The 23168-nt window shown below is 47.1% G+C and overlaps 1 protein-coding gene across 1 annotated transcript; it reads left to right on the forward strand.

Annotated features, from left to right (window-relative positions):
* Window positions 1-17921: 17921 nt before the first annotated feature.
* Window positions 17922-22881, forward strand: LOC138491363 (uncharacterized). The gene is made up of 2 exons (XM_069617859.1): window positions 17922-19612; window positions 22642-22881. Exons 1-2 carry the CDS (start codon window positions 18286-18288, stop codon window positions 22662-22664), a joined length of 1350 nt encoding a protein of 449 aa, XP_069473960.1. The 5' UTR covers window positions 17922-18285; the 3' UTR covers window positions 22665-22881.
* The last annotated feature ends 287 nt before the right edge of the window (window positions 22882-23168 follow it).

Raw genomic sequence — 23168 nt, forward strand, 5'->3', positions numbered from 1 at the left:
CTGTGCAATGGAGAAGAAACCTCTAGGCGCTTTGAGAAGAGAAAATACACAGCTGGCAAAATGCAAGCTACATTGCCAGGGCTGGAGTAACTGACAAAGACATTATGGCATTCCAGATGGAAGCAAAACTGACATAAAGCGCTTAGCCGTTTTGCAAGAGACAACATGCAGAGCGGGGCTTTGGAGTACAACATGAACACTGCACATTAGCCATGATCCAGAAGCCTCACGGCTTAGTGCAAGAATGAATGATTTGTTGAAGCAACAAAAGAAACTGACTTAGACTATCGCGCTCAAAGGGGTGGGCCAAGAAATCAGCAAACACCCTTTGAAAAAAAAAAAAATGACAAGTGCAAAACCAGAGGCTTGAAAGACACTAGCTGTATGGAGAAAAATAAACAAAGCTGCTTGTGCAACTGCAGGCGATATTGGACTGAAGGACTTTACCTTTGAAAAATGGAGTGATGCCAGCAGGGCAAACTAAATCAAGATCATGAGACACTGGAAGCAAGTTGGCGCCTGGCATTCGTGATCGCTTTGGTGAAAAAGAAAAGCATTGTGCGACCTGGGTACTTATCATATGGCTTTTGTAAAAGCACAGATCAGTCTGAGGTACCATTGACCAACTATGATCGCATTGCACAAATGAGTTTGTGATTAGGCAGTTACACCCCGTATGGTTGAGTGTAAATAAGCCCCCAGAAAACATGCAGAAGGGTGATAAATAATTGCAGTAGCAATGATAAAGTGTGTAGTTACCTAATGAGACGTCTGAAGATGGGGGTGGTATTATGGGAAGGGGTGGATAACGCTGATATTGAAGTTTTGATGAAATCCTAACATTTCTGTTTGTATTTTGCCTAGGCAAAAAAGCAAGACAATAACAGAAATAGATGTGTTCAATTTGCGGGTGACACTGATCAGTCAAGCAAACTGTGCTCAGAGAAAGCGAGTCAACTTTAAACGTGTCCTGCACCGCACTCAATGCTGCTAACATGCATGACGTATGAGGACATTTGTTCTGCAACCTGCGAAAGGTGTCCAACAGAGTAATAACTTTTGCTGAACTGGCATGGTGCAGACTTGGCTAATTATCAAATATTTGATGCTACACATTCAAATGATTCAGTTGCTGGAAATAACTTAATTGACATGTCTTGCCTTTCTTGTTTAAAGGACTGTGGACAATGAGTTGTGGACTGTAAGATCATGCACCACAAACAGCTGTGTGACACAGCACTTGAATGCTAACACATTGAAAAATGTTTTTTAAATGCACTTTTTGAGATGAATCTGAAAAAACGAAATGGTTTTGCTCTTCCAACTGAATTGCTTTAACCAGAGATGTTTTGCTTTTTGAAAAAAAAAAAACTTCTACGTTGCACGTAGGCAGGAAAATGATTTATGAATTGTTGGGGCAGCAGGATTATGCAAGCAGGAGCGTAATTTATTTTGAGATAAAATGAGTGCGCACATCAAAGTCACCTGTGCGTAGGTTAAGATCCTTAATTGAAGTAATGCTGCCAAGTGTGTGAGCTCTAATTTGAGATGGTAAGGCAGGTAAATGAAACCATGACTGACTTCATGTTTGATTTTATGACACAGTGTGTGACACGGTTTTTGTTAAACCAACCAGTTTCATGTTTTTGTGGGGACAGCTGTCTCCAGCACACTAATGCAAAGAGTCACCTTTTGATTGTAGACATTTGGAATAATTCTTTGGAAAAGCGCTACAAATGAGTATCCACATGGAATTGCTAGCGTACTGGCCTGGCACATTGTCAGACATCTTTTGTCACTGAATGGATACAACGATTTGTTTAATTTGTTTAATGTGATGTTGTTTTTCTGACCAAGAACTGCAGCGAGTGTTCTCGCCAAGATTTTATGGACTATAACTTGACTAAATGCATTTTACACAATGGTGTGATGAAACAGCCACTGCCGGAGGGTAGTATGGTGTTTGTGGCTAAAACTAATATTGTATATGGTAGATATCCCACTTGAAGAAAGGTATTCTCCAAGTCACAATAGGTAGACACTGTGAACATGTTAGATTTTCCAGTAGTAAGGCAACATGTAAATTGTAGGCTGGTAATGCACACCTCCATTATTACAGTGATACACTTAGACATAGTTTTATCATGAGGCAATGTTTCCTTAGTATTACCAAGCTGCTACAAATGGAGTCCATTTCTATGGCCCATCACTAGAGTGCGCGTAGCTAGGGAGCTAGATTCATTAATTGCAGGAGCTTTATATGCTTGTGACATAGAAACTGTGCACAATAAGCTAGCCACTATGGGTTCTGATGCCAGCTCTGCTATAGAACTTCTAGCCTAGTGGGGTTCATTGATACGCCCAACACTGCTACAAGTATTGGCAACTACTGAAGATGGCAGAATTTTAGGTATGAAGACATTTTTTCTGCCATAGGGCAGGTCAACAAGACTGCTAAATACACACGATGCATTGTATGGCAAACATTGTTTAATCAGCAGGTGTTGGCTTTTTACTGAGTGGGGGCGACCATCCTCCACACACTGGCACGCAGAGCTACAGTTACCAGCATACATATGGATCAAATTGCTTGCTTTTGATTGCATGAATAACACATGCCATGCTTGATGTAAATTAGTAGAATTGTTTTTATTTAGATAACCTGGTGCCCATGGGTTCACCTTGTTCACGAAATTAGATGGTTTCTGGTTGGGTTCCGCATACATGGGGGAAGTGTCTAGTCACACAGCCCATAGTCACGTTTGAATGCCCTGGGATCAGGGGGAGGGTAGGCCCTTAGAGTTAAAGGCTGCCAGGTTTTAGAATTGGTAACCATACATAAATGCAATAGTGCATTGTAGATTAGACTACACTGAATTGCCTTGACATTCTAACTGCATGCTGCTTTTTAACTGACAATCAGTTATACAATAATTATTTAGGTATTGTTGTGTAGGCCAGGTTTTGGCTAGAGTAAATGTCCATGTTCACTTTGTGTAGGTATTTTTGTCAAGGGTATATGTCACTGTTCACTTTGTGTACATTTTTGTTTAGGTAGTGTTTTTTACTAACCTTGCATGCCACGCTAACTAACCGCTAGAAGGTAGTTTGCTTAAACCTCTTGCAAAGCCCCAAGGTCTTTATGACTGCACTAAACACTATATTGATGTGTATTAGTCAGCATTTGTCGCACACACGTTGAATAGGGGTGGAATGTAGTGATACACAAAATTGCAACCTTGCCAATCAGGGCTTTAGATGACAGCATTAGCCGCTGAAAGCCAATAGTGTATTCAAAGTATGTGCTAAAAAATGCTGACAGTAGTCTGTTGTAGCACTTCCATTATGCAGTAGTGAGCTACAAGGAATATGCAGGCCTAGTATGAGTGATAGGTCACATTATGCATTGTTGATAGACAGGCAGGGAGAGGGCCCTAGCTCTGTAGCTAATAGGTATTTTTGGAGTGTTTGGAACATTATGGCACCTATATAGCGCTTAGATAGCCAGTCTTAAGCGCTATAAACACTAAGCTATGAGTGCATGCCTTTTAGAGCTTGCAGATGGGGTTAATACATCCCTGCTTCCCTAAGAATATTCTGCCTCACTAACGGTAGCCCTGCATGGCCCCAAGCTAATCTCCTTTTCTCTGGGAAGGCACTGATAAGACATTCCTGAGCTTTGGCAGATGGGCTCCAGGGAGCCAGGGAGCGGCTCAGGAGAAGGAGCAGTGGAAATTAACAGAGTTGGTTTTTTCCATGAGCCAGCCTATATTTTGCACAGGGAAAGTTCTGGAACTGTGCATCACGGACGGGCAGCACGAGATTATAAAATATACATGCTCACATGACTCGGGTGGGAGATCGTCCTGTGGACTTGGTTCGAGCAAGATCAAGTGCCCGGAATTTGGAGCTCTGACGGCACTCCGCAGCGCTGTCCTCTGAGCGGGGCTTGTTACAGCTAGTTTATGAGGGCCAGGGTCTCCCAGTGCTGACTGAAGGGCCGTAAGACTGTGTTTCTCTATGTTTCTCTATGTTTCTCTATGTTTCTCTATGTTTATCTAAGTTCTATGTTTCTCTATATTTTGCATTTCTCTAAGTTTTGTGCTTTGTAATCTTCTCTAACTTGAATACCAAATGTATATGAAATTCACTGTTTAGAATAAATACTAAAACTTATTGAAGGTGTCATTTGTCACTAGCATGAGATCACTGCTCAGCACAATAGAACCTGTATTTTGGGCTGAATTGGGTATTTTTTGCTCTCAAAGGGCTGGCCCCGAGGAAGATTTTGCCCATATCAAGACATTTACCAAATGTACCGTGTTGCTGTTTGATTTTAAAGTACAGTTTCATATTCCGAATTGTGGCGCGCTGTGTTGTGAGTTGATCTGTGCTGGTTTCCGGGTTCTGTGTGAAGTCGGGTAGAAGACGACTGGGTGCATTTGCCTTTGCAGCACAGAAACGTCACGGAGAGAGGCAGGGAATATGAATGTTTTGATAATTTCAGGCTCAGGGGCGGGGGATATGATTTAGTGCCGCAAAAGCAGGTCAGCCAGGGCGATGGGGGAAATGATAGGATTATCACAAAATGGCAGCTCCCTGATGCCTATTTTCGCGTGTGTTTAATGGACGAAAACTCGGGTAAGGTCCATAGGAACTTTTTCTAAAATCGAGTGACTTAGGCTTAATAACACATGGCCAACCCGTAGGGGCAATAAACATTTTGACCGAACCATTCCGTTAAAAGCAGCTTAGCATAACACAACACAATATTAGAAAGTGCATAGAACTCTGTAAATTGACATTTTTGAGGTCCAAATGTATCCCTTCACTAGCAGTGAAGTAAACCACTGAGGACGGACATGTTAAAAGTGTGATTCAGTGAAGTTCAAAATTCGAAATTAATGCTGGGTAACACAACATAGCATAAATAAGCGATATTTTGACTGATTTGGTGCAGCCTTCAATATTTGCCAATATCACATTCTGGGCGGAGGGGTTTAACACTCCACCCCAAACCCTCTTGGAAACTGATGACCTGCCCACCCTCATCCTTTAAATCAGAGGTTTTTTACCCCACAAACCCTCATTTACTCCCCAGGCCCACTGCCATAAACATTCTTACACCTCCCTGCTTTCAGAGATACACACACACAGACACACGCACGCATGCGCACACACACACACTCTCTCTCTCTCTCGATCAACAAGTCACATGCTAGCTCTCTTTTTTTTCAATATAACCAACAACCCTACAGACGTTGTATCATAACGGACAGCATGTTACATAACTACTTTGTCTGTTTATTCCCTAATACCCCTCAGTTCCCCCCTCCCTCATCCCAGCCTACAAGACATCACATAGTTCGTCACTTTATTGTTCAATAACTGCATTACCCCTGGTATCTGCACCAGACCGTGCAGGACTGTGTTCCGGATCATCCACTGCTAGCGTGGAGGTGACCAAATCTTCAACCAACTGTCTCTAAACCTCCACTCCTCCCTCTCCTTGGTCCGACGACCTACTCACCCCTTCCTGCCATATCACAGTTCCGCATTTGCCCATTTTAACAAGTCCTTCCACCATACTTGAACTAGAGGCCTTGTCTGGGCTTTCCAACCCATTGCTTTTCTACATTTCGCTAATATATATATGCTAGATCTTTAAGTTTACTCACGTGTTTAGCCATTTTGGGCCTTGCAAATCCTCCGAGTAAACAAGCCAAGGGGAATCCGGTGTGCAATGTGATACCTGCTTTCGCTAATGTTTGAGCTACTACCTCCCAAAATCTGCCAACCTCTATACAGGCCCAGAACATACGGATCAAATCTGCATCCACCTCCCCACATTTCGGGCATGTTTGTATCGCTGCCTGGCCAAACCTAGCTATCATATTCAGAGTTAAATATGCTCTGTGGGTAATATACAATTAAATCTGCTGAAGCCTTGCATTCCTAGATACATTTTTGTGGTACACCATAGCCCTCCTCCACATTGCATCTGACATGTGCTCTCCCAGATCTGCCTCCCACTGTTGTCTCGTCTGACTCAACTCCTTCCCCACCCTAGACATTAGCAACTCATAAATCCTCGAGGCTTCACGCCCACCTTCTGACACATCATAAAACGTCTCAGTCGTTTCATCTGCTTGCAACTGGGTGTCGGCCTCGGGCTACCTACGCAGTAGTATTCGCAGCAGGCAAATATGTGTAATGTGCTGACCTGGGTGTACTCCCGCCTCCTCCGTCAGGTCCCCAAATTCTTTAGGAACCCCCTCCTCAATCGTCTCATGCTAGCTCTTATGCTTGCAAAATGCCCCTGTGTCATGATCTCTGCTTCCAAAAGGTCAGGGTTTTCCCAACTCCCTTGAAAGCAGAGCCATAACCCAGGTTCCGAGTGCCAACCAGTCCCAATTGGGACCTTTTGGACCCAGTCCTGGCGCCAGTGGCACCAGGCTCATAAATATGCCCAGTCCCAGCGCTGGAAGCGCCGGGCTCATAATGCTTGGGTGGACTTACCTGCAGCAGACCATGCTGCTTACTTGCCTGCCAGTTGAGTCTCTGATCCTCTTCTGTTTGGAACTACTTTTCCTGTTGGGTGGGGCAGGAGCCACTCCCTAGATTCAGAACACTGGAACTCTTCTGGAAAGCAGGAACTCTTTTCTTACCTAGGCGTGGCTGTGGAAGGAGACACCTAAGCACTACAGGAGGCTATTTAAACCACACCCGATGGATGAATCTTGCTTTGCGTTATTCTGCATCCTCAGCAGCAGAACGCTCATCGTGTCTTCTGCATCTGATCCTGGGCCTAAGGAAAAAGGCTTACCATTCTGAATCCAGTCTTCAGCAACACCTATAAAGACAAGAAAGAACAGGTTAGCATTACGGTCTTCAGTGACAGCTCTTCACTTACCTGGTCCATCGGCTGTCACCAACGCCTCGCGCTGCATTCCGGCATCTGAAAGACAAAGGCTTACCTACTCTTCGTGCGCTCCGGAGGTCTTCACACTGCATTCCGGCATCTGAAAGACAAAAGCTTACCAACTCTTCGCACGCTCCGGAGGCCTTCGGCGCTGCATCCCGCATCTGAAAGACAAAACAAGGTGCGTTTAAAGACATTGGGGAACTTTAATACTCACGTGCCATTACTCCTTTCCACATCTAACCCAGTGGGTATTCCGGCACCCTGCAGCCGCCCCGAACTTGTACCTGCAAAATAAAAAGACAGTTAGAGCGCATCGTGAAGCAGGCAACAAGCGCTTACTTACGTGCTTCCAGGCGCTTCTATTCATCACACAGGCTCCATCTTCAACTCACTTCAGCCCGCCATCCGCCATCGCCGGAACCCTGCAAAACAAGAGACATCATTACTAAAGACTTTAAAGACATTAGAATTACTCGAAACTTACCGTTCGTGCAGTAAACGACGGACAGCAGTCCTCTGAAGTCAAGAGGCCTGCTCCCCTTATCCAGTGAAGAAACTGGTTACAGCACCCTGCCTCGAGGCAGATGGAGAGCACGGCGTTCACTTACCTAAGGTGAGAGCGTTAACCTTTGGGGTTCTACCGGAGAAGAGAAAGGGAAGAAGAGAGAGACATTCAATAACCCAGTTCATTAATCCCACATTTTCTATCTGCAGACATCTTACCCTTCGAGCCAGACATACAGTGCACAGAGGTCCAGCCCAAAGAGCCAGCCGTGTGTTACACATCACCTTACACATCACCTTTGAAGATACGGTATACGCCCAGTCAAGACCGGCGCCTCTACGGGAATCAGGTGAGCGTTACAGAACGCAAAGCCTACCACAACACTCCCGTCCAGGCGCTATGGAAACCTCGGATACCGACCAGCTAGCCCAGTTACTTGGGGAACTAAGGGCAGAAGTGCATTCAGCCCGTCAGGAAACAAACGCTCTAAGAAGGGAACTGATTATTTCCAAGGAGCGAACAGATGATCTCGCTAGACAATTGCTACAGTCACAAGCCGGACAGACCCCGTTACCCGCATCTGGGGGAAATCTTCCTTCTACATCCTCTATGAATCCAGTGCAGATCAACCTACCTGGGAATGTACCTCTGGCTCCGCCCGAACGATTTTCTGGTGACCCAAAGAGGTTTGCAGTATTTATCAATCAGTGCCGGTTGCATTTCTTATGCCGGCCAGCAGCCTTTCCAACTGATCAAGCTAAAGTAGCTTTCGTGCTTTCGTACCTTAGTGGCAATGCGGCAGACTGGTCGATCCCTCCAGTAAATCAAGATGATCCGGTCCTCCATGATTTTCAAGCTTTTCAGCTCAGTATGGAAAAACTGTTCGCAAGACATTCACAGGGGCAGGCCTTGGACAATGAGCTTCTTTCGTTGCGACAAGGTAATCAAGACATTTTGGCTTATATTGCGTCTTTCAACAGACTGATAGTGGAAACTCACTGGCCTGAGGACAAAAGGATTACGCTGTTTTATAGAGGTCTACGCGGAGAGCTCAAAGATGTGTTAGCCCAAGTAGTGAATCCCCCACAAGATTGTTCGGACTATATAGACTTAGTCGTTGAAATAGATCACAGACTGCAGAACAGGAAGGCCGATCGTTCCAAGTTTGATGCTCGAGTATTTTCCAAACCGCCAACTCCTTCCAAAGGAGTAGACTCCGGGGAACCCATGCAAATAGGGGGTCTGAAAGGTCCTCTAACACAAAAGGAGCGGGAAAGGAGAAAACAGTTGCAATTATGCCTCTATTGCGGAAACTCAGGGCACTTTCTTCGAGACTGTCCGGTGAAACCTGCCGAGAAGGCAGTAGGAGCTGCAGTTACCAAAGTTACAAACTCTGAGCAGGGAAACAACCTCGCCCGACAAGAATAGAGGTCCTCTTGCCGAGCGTGAAAACCAGTTCCGTGACCTCGCATTTCGTGATACCTATGGTCCTCATCAGCCCTGATAATCCGGATCGATTACATGCAATTGAAGCTTACGTCGACAGCGGTGCCATCGGCAATTATGTGGATCATGAAATGGTTTTGAGGATGAATCTAACTCTTTGTCCCAAGGCTGTAAAGGACGTCATTACTACGGTGGATGGTAGGGAGATAGCCTCCGGGCCAGTAACGCATACCACTCAAGAAGTGACGCTAGTAAGTCAAGATGGACACCATGAGAAGATCGTGTTCGATGTGATCAAGGCCCCTCAGTTTCAGATTATTCTAGGAATACCTTGGTTAGAGAAACACAATCCTCTGATCGATTGGCGAGCCAGAACGGTCCAGTTTCCAGAATGTGTCTCTACTTGTCACCCTCCACCTGGTGTTGCACTGGCAGCAATTTCTTCAGAGACTCCCCAGTTACCTCCCGAATGCCTAGAATACCAAGATTTTTTTTCCGGAAGGATCAGGCTAACTCTCTACCTCCTCATAGGTCTTATGACTGCCAGATAGACCTGATACCTGGATCTACTCCTCCTTGTAGTAGAATTTATGCCCTCACCGAGCCTGAGAACCTTCACCTTCGACAATACCTGGATCAATACCTGGCAAATGGGTTTATTCGTCCTTCCAAGTCCCCTGCTTCTTCAGCTTTGTTCTTCATTCCAAAAAAGGAAGGAGACCTTACAACTTGTATAGATTATCGCTCCCTGAACCAGATCACCGTTAAGAATAGATATCCGTTACCTTTGATCCCTGAACTCCCGGACCAAGTCAGAAAAGCATGCATATATACAAAGCTGGATCTTAGAGGAGCTTACCACTTGGTACGAGTAAAAGAGGGCGATGAATGGAAGACGGCCTTCCGCACCAAGAATGGGCTATTTGAATATCAGGTCATGCCCTTCGGACTTTGTAATGCCCCGGCCGCCTTTCAATATTTTATGAACGATGTCCTCAGAGAGCTCATAGATGTGTGTGTTGTTGTTTACATTGACGACATCCTCGTTTATTCTTCATCGGAATCTGAACATCGGAAACACGTGAAAATGGTCCTCGAAAGATTGCGTCAACACAAACTTTTCGCTAAGTTGGAAAAATGTGTTTTCAACGTGACTGAAGTTGAATTCTTGGGATTCATATTATCACCTGGCGGAGTGCGTATGGATTCAAAGAAGGTCGATGCAGTTCTCAAATGGCCATCACCATCCTCTGTAAAAGGTGTGCAAAGCATGTTAGGCTTCGCTAACTTTTACCGCAGGTTTATCCCCGAATTCTCTCGAATAGTCCAGCCCATCACTGCCCTGTTAAAGAAAAACAAACGTTTTGAATGGTCTACCGAGGCGGAACAAGCTTTCCAGGATTTGAAGACTAAATTTATCTCTGCACCAATCTTAAAACACCCTCGCCCCGAACTCCCCTACATCGTGGAAACTGATGCTTCAAGCCTTGCCATGGGGGCAGTTCTATCACAAAAGGACCCGGTAACCAATCAGTTGCATCCCGTGGCATTTTGGTCCCGCAAATTCTCGCCTCCTGAAATCAATTACACGATTACTGACAAGGAACTTCTGGCTACCAAGTCTGCCTTTAAGGCTTGGCGGCATTATCTGCTGGGGGCCCGACACACCGTTACTGTGATTACGGATCACCGAAACCTGCAATATTTGAAAACCGCAAAAGCCCAATCCTCTAGACAACTCCGTTGGGCATTATTCTTTGCCGAGTTTGACTTCATAATTACCTATCGACCTGGTACAAAAAACGGTAAAGCTGATGCCCTTTCTCGGATGGGAGTGTAAGAACACTTGATCAACCCTAAACCTGTACCAATCATTCCCGAACAAAGAATTCTGGGTGTAATCGCCACAGAATCCATAGAGGAAGTTAAGGATAAAGCCAGGCAACTTGTAACTCCAGCAGACATACAGAATTGGCATCTGCAGGGAAAGGACTTTGCAGTAAAGGACAACTTATTGTATTTCCAAGAACGATTATACCTACCCAGCACAGATTTACAGAAAAAAGTAATCTCTTGTTATCACGATTCTTTAATGGAAGGACATCCCAGTATGGCCAAGACCTCAGAAAAGATCAAGCGCTACTTCTGGTGGCCGTCTTGGAAAAAAGATATCAGAGACTTTATAATGTCCTGTGGAGTATGCGCCCAAAACAAGAGTCAAAAGGAAAGACCAGCAGGCCTCTTACGCCCTATTGACATCCCACCTCGCCCTTGGCATACGTTTTCTATGGACTTCATCACCGATCTACCTCCATGCTCCGGATACAATACGATTCTAGTAATCGTGGACTTATTCTCCAAGATGGCGCATTTCATTCCGCTCAAAGGCTTGCCAACAGCAGCAACTCTGGCCCGAGAATTTCTCGAAAACATCGTCCGACTGCACGGTTTTCCTTCGGTTCTAATTTCGGATCGAGGTAGTCAATTTATTTCTCATTTTTGGCGAAGTTGCTGTCGGTCGGCTCAAATTGATGTGAGACTATCGACCAGTCACCACCCTCAGACCGACGGACAAACCGAGAGGACCAATCAAACTCTGGAACAGTATTTACGCTGCATGCTGCAACAAACTGAAAAAACTTGGAAAGACATCCTTTGGATAGCCGAATATGCCTACAATAACTCTGTCCATTCGGGAACTGGGAAAACCCCGTTTTTTCTTTTGTACGGCAGTCACCCTCGAACCTCGGAGTTGGATCCCCTCCAAGATCTTGAAACACCAGCAGTAGACTACCTGCATTCTACAATCACCCAAGCCTTTAAGGAAGCTGTTTCTCACCTTCAAAGGGCTAAAGAACAATACAAGAAAGGAGCAGATCAACATCGGAAGGAAGCCCCTCAATATCAAGTAGGGGATCAAGTCTGGTTATCCACCAAATATCTACCTCTAAAAGGGCCACGCACATTCAACCCAAGATACCTTGGTCCCTATTCCATCACTACCATAGTAAACCCAGTAGCGGTCAAGTTGGACTTGCCCCCGCACATGAAGATACATCCGGTCTTCCACGTCTCTCTATTAAAACCCGTGCAACCTCAAACCCGACTAACCAAATCTCCAAAACCTATCCTAGTTGATGGAGAACTCGAGTTTGAAGTCAAAAGCATTCTGGACTCCAAGATCTCCAAATCTAAACTATTCTACCTAATTGACTGGAAAGGCTGCGGCCCCCAAGAGAGATCCTGGGAACCTGCTGAATATGTCCACGCTCCTCGCCTAATCAAAAGATTTCACCGAACATTTCCTGACAAGCCAAAACCCCCGGAGAAGCCCGGTTTTGGAGGGGCCTTGAGGGGGGGTACTGTCATGATCTCTGCTTCCAAAAGGTCAGGGTTTTCCCAACTCCCTTGGAAGCAGAGCCATAACCCAGGTTCCGAGTGCCAACCAGTCCCAATTGGGACCTTTTGGACCCAGTCCTGGCGCCAGTGGCACCAGGCTCATAAATATGCCCAGTCCCAGCGCTGGAAGCGCCGGGCTCATAATGCTTGGGTGGACTTACCTGCAGCAGACCATGCTGCTTACTTGTCTGCCAGTTGAGTCTCTGATCCTCTTCTGTTTGGAACTACTTTTCCTGTTGGGTGGGGCAGGAGCCACTCCCTAGATTCAGAACACTGGAACTCTTCTGGAAAGCAGGAACTCTTTTCTTACCTAGGCGTGGCTGTGGAAGGAGACACCTAAGCACTACAGGAGGCTATTTAAACCACACCCGATGGATGAATCTTGCTTTGCGTTATTCTGCATCCTCAGCAGCAGAACGCTCATCGTGTCTTCTGCATCTGATCCTGGGCCTAAGGAAAAAGGCTTACCATTCTGAATCCAGTCTTCAGCAACAGCTATAAAGACAAGAAAGAACAGGTTAGCATTACGGTCTTCAGTGACAGCTCTTCACTTACCTGGTCCATCGGCTGTCACCAACGCCTCGCGCTGCATTCCGGCATCTGAAAGACAAAGGCTTACCTACTCTTCGTGCGCTCCGGAGGTCTTCATACTGCATTCCGGCATCTGAAAGACAAAAGCTTACCAACTCTTTGCACGCTCCAGAGGCCTTCGGCGCTGCATCCCGCATCTGAAAGACAAAACAAGGTGCGTTTAAAGACATTGGGGAACTTTAATACTCACGTGCCATTACTCCTTTCCACATCTAACCCAGTGGGTATTCCGGCACCCTGCAGCCGCCCCGAACTTGTACCTGCAAAATAAAAAGACAGTTAGAGCGCATCGTGAAGCAGGCAACAAGCGCTTACTTACGTGCTTCCAGGCGCTTCTATTCATCACACGGGCTCCATCTTCAACTCACTTCAGCCCGCCATCCGCCATCGCCGGAACCCTGCAAAACAAGAGACATCATTACTAAAGACTTTAAAGACATTAGAATTACTCGAAACTTACCGTTCGTGCAGTAAACGACGGACAGCAGTCCTCTGAAGTCAAGAGGCCTGCTCCCCTTATCCAGTGAAGAAACTGGTTACAGCACCCTGCCTCGAGGCAGATGGAGAGCACGGCGTTCACTTACCTAAGGTGAGAGCGTTAACCTTTGGGGTTCTACCAGAGAAGAGAAAGGGAAGAAGAGAGAGACATTCAATAACCCAGTTCATTAATCCCACATTTTCTATCTGCAGACATCTTACCCTTCGAGCCAGACATACAGTGCACAGAGGTCCAGCCCAAAGAGCCAGCCGTGTGTTACACATCACCTTTGAAGATACGGTATACGCCCAGTCAAGACCGGCGCCTCTACGGGAATCAGGTGAGCGTTACACCCTGTGCGTCTTCTTTATATTGCATAAGCTCTTTTAAACATTTCATGTGTTTCATGACCTATTTGCTCTCAGGGCTCCATTGCACATCTTTGCCCTTGGATGTCTGTAGGTACAGAATCATTTGCATGTGCCGCGTACTTGTTAACATCCGGCATTCACCTGTGGCAGTGGAGTTGGGTTTGCATTGTGGGTAAATTATGTCAATTCATCAGCTCCACATCTCCGACCGGTCGCTTTAATGAATTTCTCCTCATGGAAAGGCCATGGACCTATGTCTCTTTCTGGGTGGGTTTTCACTTCTTTATTTCCATTTGATCATTGTGGTTCCCTGCACTCATCCGTTTACACCACCATTCCTTAGCACTCCCACTTTTGACAGTTGGCTTGGCATTTCCGGATCACATGCCCAGAACTTGCAGTGGCTGCCCAAAAAACACTACCTGACGATTCCCACCTCCGGACTTCAGGGGCTTCCCGAGCACACCCCTGTGTCATCACACAACCATTCTTCCACTAACTGTACTACTTCTTCCAAGGTTCTCGAAGCCGCCATCACTGGAAATGCTTCTTACCATCATTTATTTCTCCTTCTTTCAAGGTCAGCTTTATATCGGATTCACTGCCTACAATTACTCTTAAGGCCCTGCTTATGCAATGATGCTCTCTCTACTACACGCCCATTGTGTCTTCCCAATATGTTCAGCCTGTGTATCCCTATTCTATCCCTGCATCTTCCTGCCCCTTTTCTTTGCTCTGTTTACCTATCTTCTTTCCCCACAGACTATATTCTGGTTACCTACTAAGCTGGTGATTGGCGCGGTGTAAAAGCTTCATAACATGGCATCATATAATTTTTGCCTCGTCTCCATACCTCATTTGGTGCCAATTTTGGTGAAATAAATAGGGTGACTGGGGAAAACATACATAATCTGTTATTTATATCCAGAAATCTGTTATTTTGTATCTATTCCTTATATTACAGATATTAATTCACTTAACTTTCATCCTAATCAAATGCTAGACATTTCCTATCCGCCTTACCTTTCAAAATAGCTCTGTATTTGTTCAGAAAATGTGACAGAGGATTGTACTCCTGCTGCCTGGCGAAACCTAGCATGCAAATGTGGGAAAGGGCATGGCAATGTTATGTGGCCAATGCAGAATCTGTCGTATCAATGTGCTCTTTAAATGGCAAAGTAGTATATGGGCCTGCCAGACTGAACCCGGGCATATGGTGCTATTTCAGAACTATGATGCTGCACCGATGCTTGGAATGCATTTGAACGTGGACATATAAACCTGTTCCTGTTTTATCGGCAGTGCGCAGGCATGTGAGTCTACACCTGTGAAGCTGGACCCTGGCGCAAGAAGCTATTTTGGCATGCGATGGGCCTCCACCTCCCGGGCACATAGGGAGTGTGGAGGCCGCAGGCAAACCAGGCACCTCCCAGTCCTTCCCTAGCATTCGTTGGAAGCTCCTCATCTGCTGATTGAGCAGGATCCTTCCCATGACTGGCTGAGTCTCCGGGGAACACCCAGAGGACGATCCTTCACATGACTGGCTCAGTCTCCGGGGAACACCCAGAGGACAAAAAGAAACATCTGCCTTGGCTCACCCTCTTTTGCTTTCTGTGTCTGCCCATAACACTGGCAACCCTACCTCTCCATTTCTTGGGTACGAGGGAGCACAGAGGCTGTGGGCAGGCCCTCTACTGAACATGCCAGAGCATCATCAGTGGAAATGACCATCCACCATTGAAAGAGTCTTACTTATCTACTGGACGAATAGAAAACTATCGACCTTAGCTGGCCCACTTTCCACTCTACCTTGCAAGCAGCAACATAATGCTGACACTCCACTTCTTAGGAACAGAGGGATCGCATGAGCCATAGGCACTGCCTTTCCCATTCCCACCTCGATAGTGCTACACGCCGGAGCATTCAAAATTGGTAGAGGCTGGCCAGTGTCACCAGCCCTCTCCTCCTCATCTCTCTCATTAAGGAATCCAGCTACACTTGTGACCAACCACAGAACTGTTGACATAGGATCTGAACTGTTAGCCTCTTTATTTGACTCACCCTCTCAAGATGGCTGTCGCTAACATACAGGTACTTTTAACTTGGCCTGCTATAATCTGAATTTATTTGTCCCAGCCAGCCTGCTATCTAATTGTGTTGGTAACTATGGAACTACTATGAACTGCTGTGCATTTTCTGGTGGCTACCAACCTACCATCTAACTGTGTTGATAGACACTGGTTTACTATTTCATGTTTTAGGGCGCTTTTGGCCTACTGTCTAATTTTGGGACCTCTATCCGCCTTCCATCTAATATTGCTGGCCTCTACTGGTTCTCTACTTAAATGTGGGTGGCCCTCATGCCTTGTTTGATCCCTGCCAGCATTATTCCAATGCACATTGCTTCTAGAGACCCTCTTTCAACTGTGTCATGGTGGGGTACTCTTCATACGCGTTTGATTAGTGCAAGCCCTCACCCGTCTCACCTCTCACCAAGTCATCCCACTCCCTTCTGGGGGGACTGCCCCTAAATCGCTTACAATTATTTAAGGTTAATCACCTATATACCACAGTCAGCTCCATATTTTTCACAGCTATCAGACATACACTTGCCTCTACAACTGTATTGAAATATTTGAATTGTATTAAGTATAAATGAGCACAAAACATATCAAAATAGTATGCTTCATTAAACATACACAATGATCTCAACGTAATCCTTGTCATTCTTTTAAACAAAATGTAAATGTCTCAAAGCACTCCATTAAACGTGTGAATGTGTGTCGCAGACGCGGCTCCTCCCTGCTATTAGCTGTTCCAGTTTGGGACGCCCATGCGCTTTCACCAGCACGACTACGATCATTTTGATCCAGTTGTGGCAAATTAGACACGGCCCTTGGCTCACACCTACATAATGAGGCGTCTGCGCGCACCAGCGCGCGTGGCCTGAGGGAAGCACCGTTGACGCACCACTGTTGCCGCTTTGCCGCAGCGTCCGGTGCTCGGTGCGAGATCCTTAGAACAACTTTCCTTTTGCAGACTTAACATCGTGCGGAATACAAAAACACAAGAAAGGTCTGAATTCCTTACGAACAGACATGCCGCCCTCGGACTGTATTGGAATCAAGTCCCAAGGACGGCTTTTGTCTGAAAGCACAAACAAAAGGGGCAGAGCCATTAATATATGATCAATTCCAATTAGCCGTTTCAATAGAGAACGTGGAACGGATAAACATAAAACTCCTAACTCGGACATCCGCTCCTTTTGCTATGAAAAGGCTACTAATCTAAATTTAGCCTCCCGTGAACGTCAACAAGCGCCTTATAAACCATTGCTGATGAAAGTTTCTTCAAAAGCCACTTCTACTCGAAAAATAACTAAGACTTTGACAACAGAGAACTCCAATATTAATTCTATGACAAGACTGGAGGCGAGCATTATGCTTCATCTTCTTTTATTTCTACCTTTCAGCAGTTCAACCAACATATATAACAAATCATGAAAAAATGTCTTAAAGTAGCAACTTTTCTTTTTTCCAAAAACTACACAATCCATGAACCTCTGTAGTCCATGCTCCCTCCACCAGTCACAATCCACTTCCTGTGCCTGGGCTCTTCCTCTTCTTTTACTGCTCTTCAAGCAGATAAGTACTATTTCTTTCCTCTCCCAATGCCTGTAGTAGAAATTGGCTGACTGAAGAGGGGAAATGTGGATTAATGATAGAACATATGTTTAAAGAGTGTGTCTGGCAAGGGGAACGTGAGAGAATTGGTTTGGCGGAAGTCTTTACCGAAAAAAAAAAAAAAAAAAATAATAATAATGAGTGATATGTCATGCTACGCGCGCGCGCGCTAAGCGTAGTAATTTTCCCCTACCACAGGAACACTCGCACGGGGGCCTCGGCGGAGCCCCAGGGAAACTCCCTTGACCGATAGGGACGGCCGTGAGGCTGACGGCCCCGTGCCGTATACCCGGCACTCCAGGGGTTCAGTCAGCCTCACGAGCGACCGGAGACAGGTCGCGCATAGCCTCCCACTGGAGGCCGGAGCTTGCGCTCGAAGCGCGGGGCGGATCGCCTCTTCGACATAGCCCCCACCCGCGGGTGGGCGGAGCTAGCGCGCGAAGCGCGGAGCGTCTCGCTCCAACAACATAGCCCCCACCCGAGGGTGGGCGGAGCTTACACGCGCGAAGTCGCGTAGCGTCACAGCGAAGCGGCGAAGGCAAAATTATCTTTCGCCAGCGTTCGTAGACGCAGAGTTTCTCGACCCCAACTAGTTGGGAGCGAATTTAGCGATCGTTCGATCACGCACAGCACGATCAGCTGAGACACTAACCTCAGCACTGCTCCTAGTCCTCTAGCCACAGGAGCTGGGCGATTCGAGGCCAGGAGCCCTACACTGCCGTGAAGCAGTAGACGATTGATTGGAGGCCGGAAGGCTAAAAAAGGACAAAGGTGCAGCCACATACACAAAAAAAAAAAAAAAAAAAAAAACAGAAAACATCATAAGAGAGTGGTGGGCGTGCTAAGACACCTGTTCCAGGTATTTTAGGCACACAGCACAGAGGAATATGTCAGACTTTGAGTGGAGTGAGGAGGAGCAATCCCTGGACCTCGCTGCCAGCTTCAAGCAAGTGCTGGGTAGCTCTCTCATGGATGCAGTGGCAGAAGGGGTGAGACCCCTACAAGAAAGGCTGGAGACCTTAGAGACTATACTCTCGCAGCCAAAGTCCAGCACCAAAGGGGATAAGCGCACGCCCACAGAACCCTTGAATGAGGGGCATAAGGGGAGAAAACTAGCCCTAAAGAGGAAATCCTCTGACGACCCCCGGGGCTCATATGAGGAGGCGATAGAAAAGGCCTCGGAGGTGCCTGACGCTTTTGCTAAGCTCAAAGAAGCGTACCTACTAAAGCAGGCAGTGCCGAACCTCACGACCCCCACTCCAGGGGAGGATAATATTGGAGAAGACCTCGGCTCGGAGGAAGAGCTAATAGATGAGCAAGGCTCTTTAGGAGATGAAGAAGTCGAGGAAGAGGACTGGACTAGACCCAGTGGTGGCAAGAAAGCGAGGAAGGAGAAACACCTCGTAGAGAACGAGGAGGATATGTTCGACCCAGACAGCATACGTAATCCAAGGTCCACCGAGTGGCAACCATCCCCCCGAGTGACTCAGTATATGGCAGCAAGATTACGCAAGCCACTAGACAAGGAGGTTAGACAGCGCCTGCGGGCAGAGTGCCCGCGCCCAGATTTGCCAGGAAAGGTAGCGGAAGCACCGGAGCTTGACCCAAAAATGCTGACCTTCGTAGCCAAGACGAGCAAGGACCCCCGTAAGGGGATTGACAGATCCTGGAAATCCTGCCAGGAGAAGCTATTAGACTTAGCAGGTCCGCTCGCAAAAATTATGGACCTCGCAGAGAGGGCGAAGGACACGGGCGAAGAAGTGGATCCGGAAGCCCTCGCAGGGTGGGCTCAGAGAGCCGTCTGCCTGCTTGGAAACGCGAATTGTGCCATCGCGTCAGAGAGGAGAAAGGGCCTATTGCTCAAGATAGACTCGAAATTGAGTGATCTGTCATCATATGAAGCAGGGGAAGGTGCACAAGGCCTCCTGTTCGGAGAGACCTTTGGGAAGGAGATGGGCCGGTTCGTAGGAACATTCGCGTCGCTAGAGAAGGCCCAAGCATCTATTCGCAAGATATTCCCCAGCAGAGTTTTTGGAGGGACCGGCCGCTACAGAGGTCGCGCTGCCGGTCGCTACCAAGGAGGGAGAAGACCTCAGAACACCAGGGCACAATACTGGGAAAACAAGAGCCAAGACACCTTTTTCCCGTCCAGGGGGAGATTCCCAAGAGGCCGAAGGCCCAGAGGATCGGGAAGAGGCCAAGGATTTACACCAGGTGAGAGCGATTATGTATCCCCCAGTAGGGGGGAGGACGCGCAGATATTTAGAGAATTGGCGCAAGCTTTCAAGCGATTCCTGGATACTGCAGACCGTCAGCGGTCTACATCTAGATTTCATAGAAACCCCAGTGCAGCGATACGAGCCGCGGGGTCAGAGATTAGCGCAAGCAGAACTAGCATGGCTAGACAGCGAGATAGAGCAGCTAGTCACCAAGCAGGCGATAGAGAAATGCGAGACAGCCCCGAAATTTGTGAGCAATATGTTCCTAGTACACAGGAAGGAGAAGGTACGCCCGGTGATAAATCTCAAAGAGCTGAATGGCTGGATCATATATCGGCACTTCAAGATGGAGGGCGTCCATCAGCTCAGAGACTCCCTAAGAGAAGGAGATTGGTTGACGCGTCTAGACCTAAAAGACGCTTACCTCACAGTACCTGTTCTCGAGGAGTACAGACCATTTCTAGCTTTTCGCTGGCGAAGTCGATTCTGGCAATTCAGATCGATGCCATTCGGCCTTGCTTCGGCACCATGGGCTTTCACAAAACTAATGAAGCCAGTAGCAGCAGCAATCAGGGAGAAAGGAGTGAGGCTCATTATCTACCTGGACGATCTCCTGCTTCTTGCAGAAGATCGGGAGGTATTAGTGTACCAAACGAGATGGGTACAGGACCTTCTGGCCTCGCTAGGGTTCCTAGTGAACACAGAGAAATCAGATACCATACCAGCGCAGAGGTTAGATTTCCTGGGATTCATTCTAGACACCAAGAAAGCGACCTTAGAACTTCCAGCTCGGAAGATGAGAGACATCAAGAGAGAGATCAGAGTATGCTTAGAGAAGCAACAAGTATCTCTCAGGACATTAGCGAGAATAGTTGGGCTGCTAGCAGCATCTATCCAGGCCATTTTTCCGGGGCCACTGCACTACCGTGCATTGCAGAGATTGAAGATAAAGCATCTGCAGCTAGGTCTGAAGTACCATCAACAAGTGCCGCTGGATCAAGACTCGATTACAGAGCTAGAATGGTGGTTAAAGAATATGGACGCCTGGAATGGGCGAGCCATATTCGGAGACAAACCGGACTTGATAATAGAGTCGGATGCCAGTCGGAAAGGCTGGGGAGCCAGATGTGGGTCCTTACAGACCGGAGGCAAGTGGAGCGAAGAAGAGCTTCGTCTACACATAAACTGCCTAGAGCTCCTAGCAGGATCATTCGCGATCAAGGCCTTTACGAAAGAGAGAGTGAAATCTTGTGTTCTGCTGAAGATGGACAACATATCAGCAGTGCGCTACATCAACCATTTGGGTGGTACGAGATCCAAGATGCTCGCAGAGTTAGCGAAGGATCTGTGGCATTTCTGCCTTCGATCAGGGACGTCGGTGACAGCAGAGTACCTGCCAGGGACACTGAACGTAGTAGCAGATTGGAACTCGCGGTACCTGACGGATTCCAGCGATTGGAGGCTGGATCCAGCAGTGTTTCAGAGACTAGACACGAGATGGGGACCATTGCAAGTAGACCTGTTTGCCTCCCGGCTCAATACGCAGAAGACCAGCTATTTCAGCTGGAGGCTGGATACGGGAGCGCTAGGAACAGACGCGTTTCTGCAAGAGTGGATAGGAGGTCCACATTACGCTTTCCCTCCCTTTGTGATGTTGAGCAGAGTATTGGCGAAATGCCGGAGGGAGAAAGCAGAACTAGTTCTAGTAGCACCATTATGGAAGTCTCAAGTGTGGTTCCCCACCCTAATGGAACTAGTATCAGACATTCCCAGAGTCCTCCCCGACGAGGAGCGACTACTCACGGACCCAGCTGGGTCGTGTCATCCTCTGAGAGTGAGAGGGACACTCCCGCTAGTCGCGTGCAGGATATCCGGAAACGTTGGGCCTTGCCAGGAATTTCGGCGCAAGCTGCTCAGCTTATCGCTGAATCCTGGGCTCCATCCACTAGGAGGAGCTATGACTCAGCTTGGGCAAAATGGACAAGTTGGTGCAAGGACAGAGGTGTTCATCCCGTTTCGGCACCTGTAGTGGAGATTCTGAACTTTCTAGCGAACTTATTACAGAGCGGTAGAGCTTTCCGTACTATAGGAGTGTACAGATCGGCGATTTCTGCGGGTCACACGCCATTAGAAGGCGTCCCGGCAGGAGAACATCCGGCGGTGGTTAGGCTCATCAGAGGAGCTAGATTTAAAGCGCCGCCGGATCCCAAGTATACCACGACATGGGAAGTGACGACAGTGCTGCGCCTACTAGCGAGTTGGCCGACTAATGAATATCTCTCGCTTAAGCAATTATCGGGAAAGTTAGCGATGTTGCTATGCTTGATCTCCTGCAAGAGAGTATCGGACGTAAGAGCACTAGATGTTAACAGACGATCCTTCGGGCCGGAGGGAGTTACATTCTCCATAGTCAGAAGGACCAAGACAGGGACATCTACGGTACATTATCCGTATTTCCCGAGTAATTCGAAATGGTGCGTAGCACGATGCATCAAGGAGTACGAGAGTAGAACGGCAGAGTATAGAGCAGCAAGTACTACTCAGTTATTAATTGCGCGCAGGAAGCCCTATCACGCAGTGGCATCAGCTACCATCGCAAGATGGGTCAAGGAAGTTATGCAGGCAGCAGGTCTGAATGTGAGCACGTATGGAGCTCATTCGGTGAGGGGGGCAATGGCCTCGGCAGCCGTGAGAGCAGGTGTGCCTTTGAATGAGATAATGCTGGCGGCAGACTGGTCAAGCGATAGGACTTTCAAAGAATTTTACTTTAAGCCAGCGGAGAGTTTAGCAAGTACGGTGTTGGGTAAGCTTTGAACAAGCATAATGCTCGCCTCCAGTCTTGTCATAGAATGTAGATTACCCCTGCTATCTGCGCAGGGAGTATTAATTCTATTAAAGACTAGGAGGCGAGCATTAAATTCCCACCCGAGTCTGGTACTGTGTATACGATGGCAATGCTTTATTATGTATCAGTACGAGACGTTGGCACCACCCTAACATAATCTTGTGTTGATCTTTTCATAGGAGAGGATCAGAAGAATAACTGATGGTGAAGACGGAGCAGAGAGGGTCAGGAGCACAGAGCCCTCGCAGCAATTAAGTTAAAGTCCGGAGAGTCTTCGCACAGTTGTCGAGGATCAGTTAGAGACTTTCAGAGCGAGTAAAAGCAGAGGAGGAGCCCAGGCACAGGAAGTGGATTGTGACTGGTGGAGGGAGCATGGACTACAGAGGTTCATGGATTGTGTAGTTTTTGGAAAAAAGAAAAGTTGCTACTTTAAGACATTTTTTCATGATTTGTTATATATGTTGGTTGAACTGCTGAAAGGTAGAAATAAAAGAAGATGAAGCATAATGCTCGCCTCCTAGTCTTTAATAGAATTAATACTCCCTGCGCAGATAGCAGGGGTAATCTACATTCTACAGTGGTCCCGTTGCAAAGTGGCTCAACTATCATAGCCCTGGATAAGGTATTGACGAACTCTCAGGCCATGGCTGCCGAAGGAACGGATGAATCTTTCGCACCACAAAAACCATGCATGCTTTCTGCTAAT

Source organism: Ambystoma mexicanum, chromosome 10 (assembly GCF_040938575.1).
Source record: "Ambystoma mexicanum isolate Mex_15411 chromosome 10, UKY_AmexF1_1, whole genome shotgun sequence".
Classification (NCBI taxonomy): Eukaryota; Metazoa; Chordata; class Amphibia; order Caudata; family Ambystomatidae; genus Ambystoma; species Ambystoma mexicanum.

Coding starts and splice junctions, on each gene's coding strand:
- LOC138491363 (XM_069617859.1), top strand. CDS start 18,286: ATGTCAGACTTTGAGTGGAGTGAGGAGGAGCAATCCCTGGACCTCGCT. Junction 19,613..22,641: donor AGGCCAAGGATTTACACCAG/GTGAGAGCGATT, acceptor ATCTTTTCATAG/GAGAGGATCAGAAGAATAAC.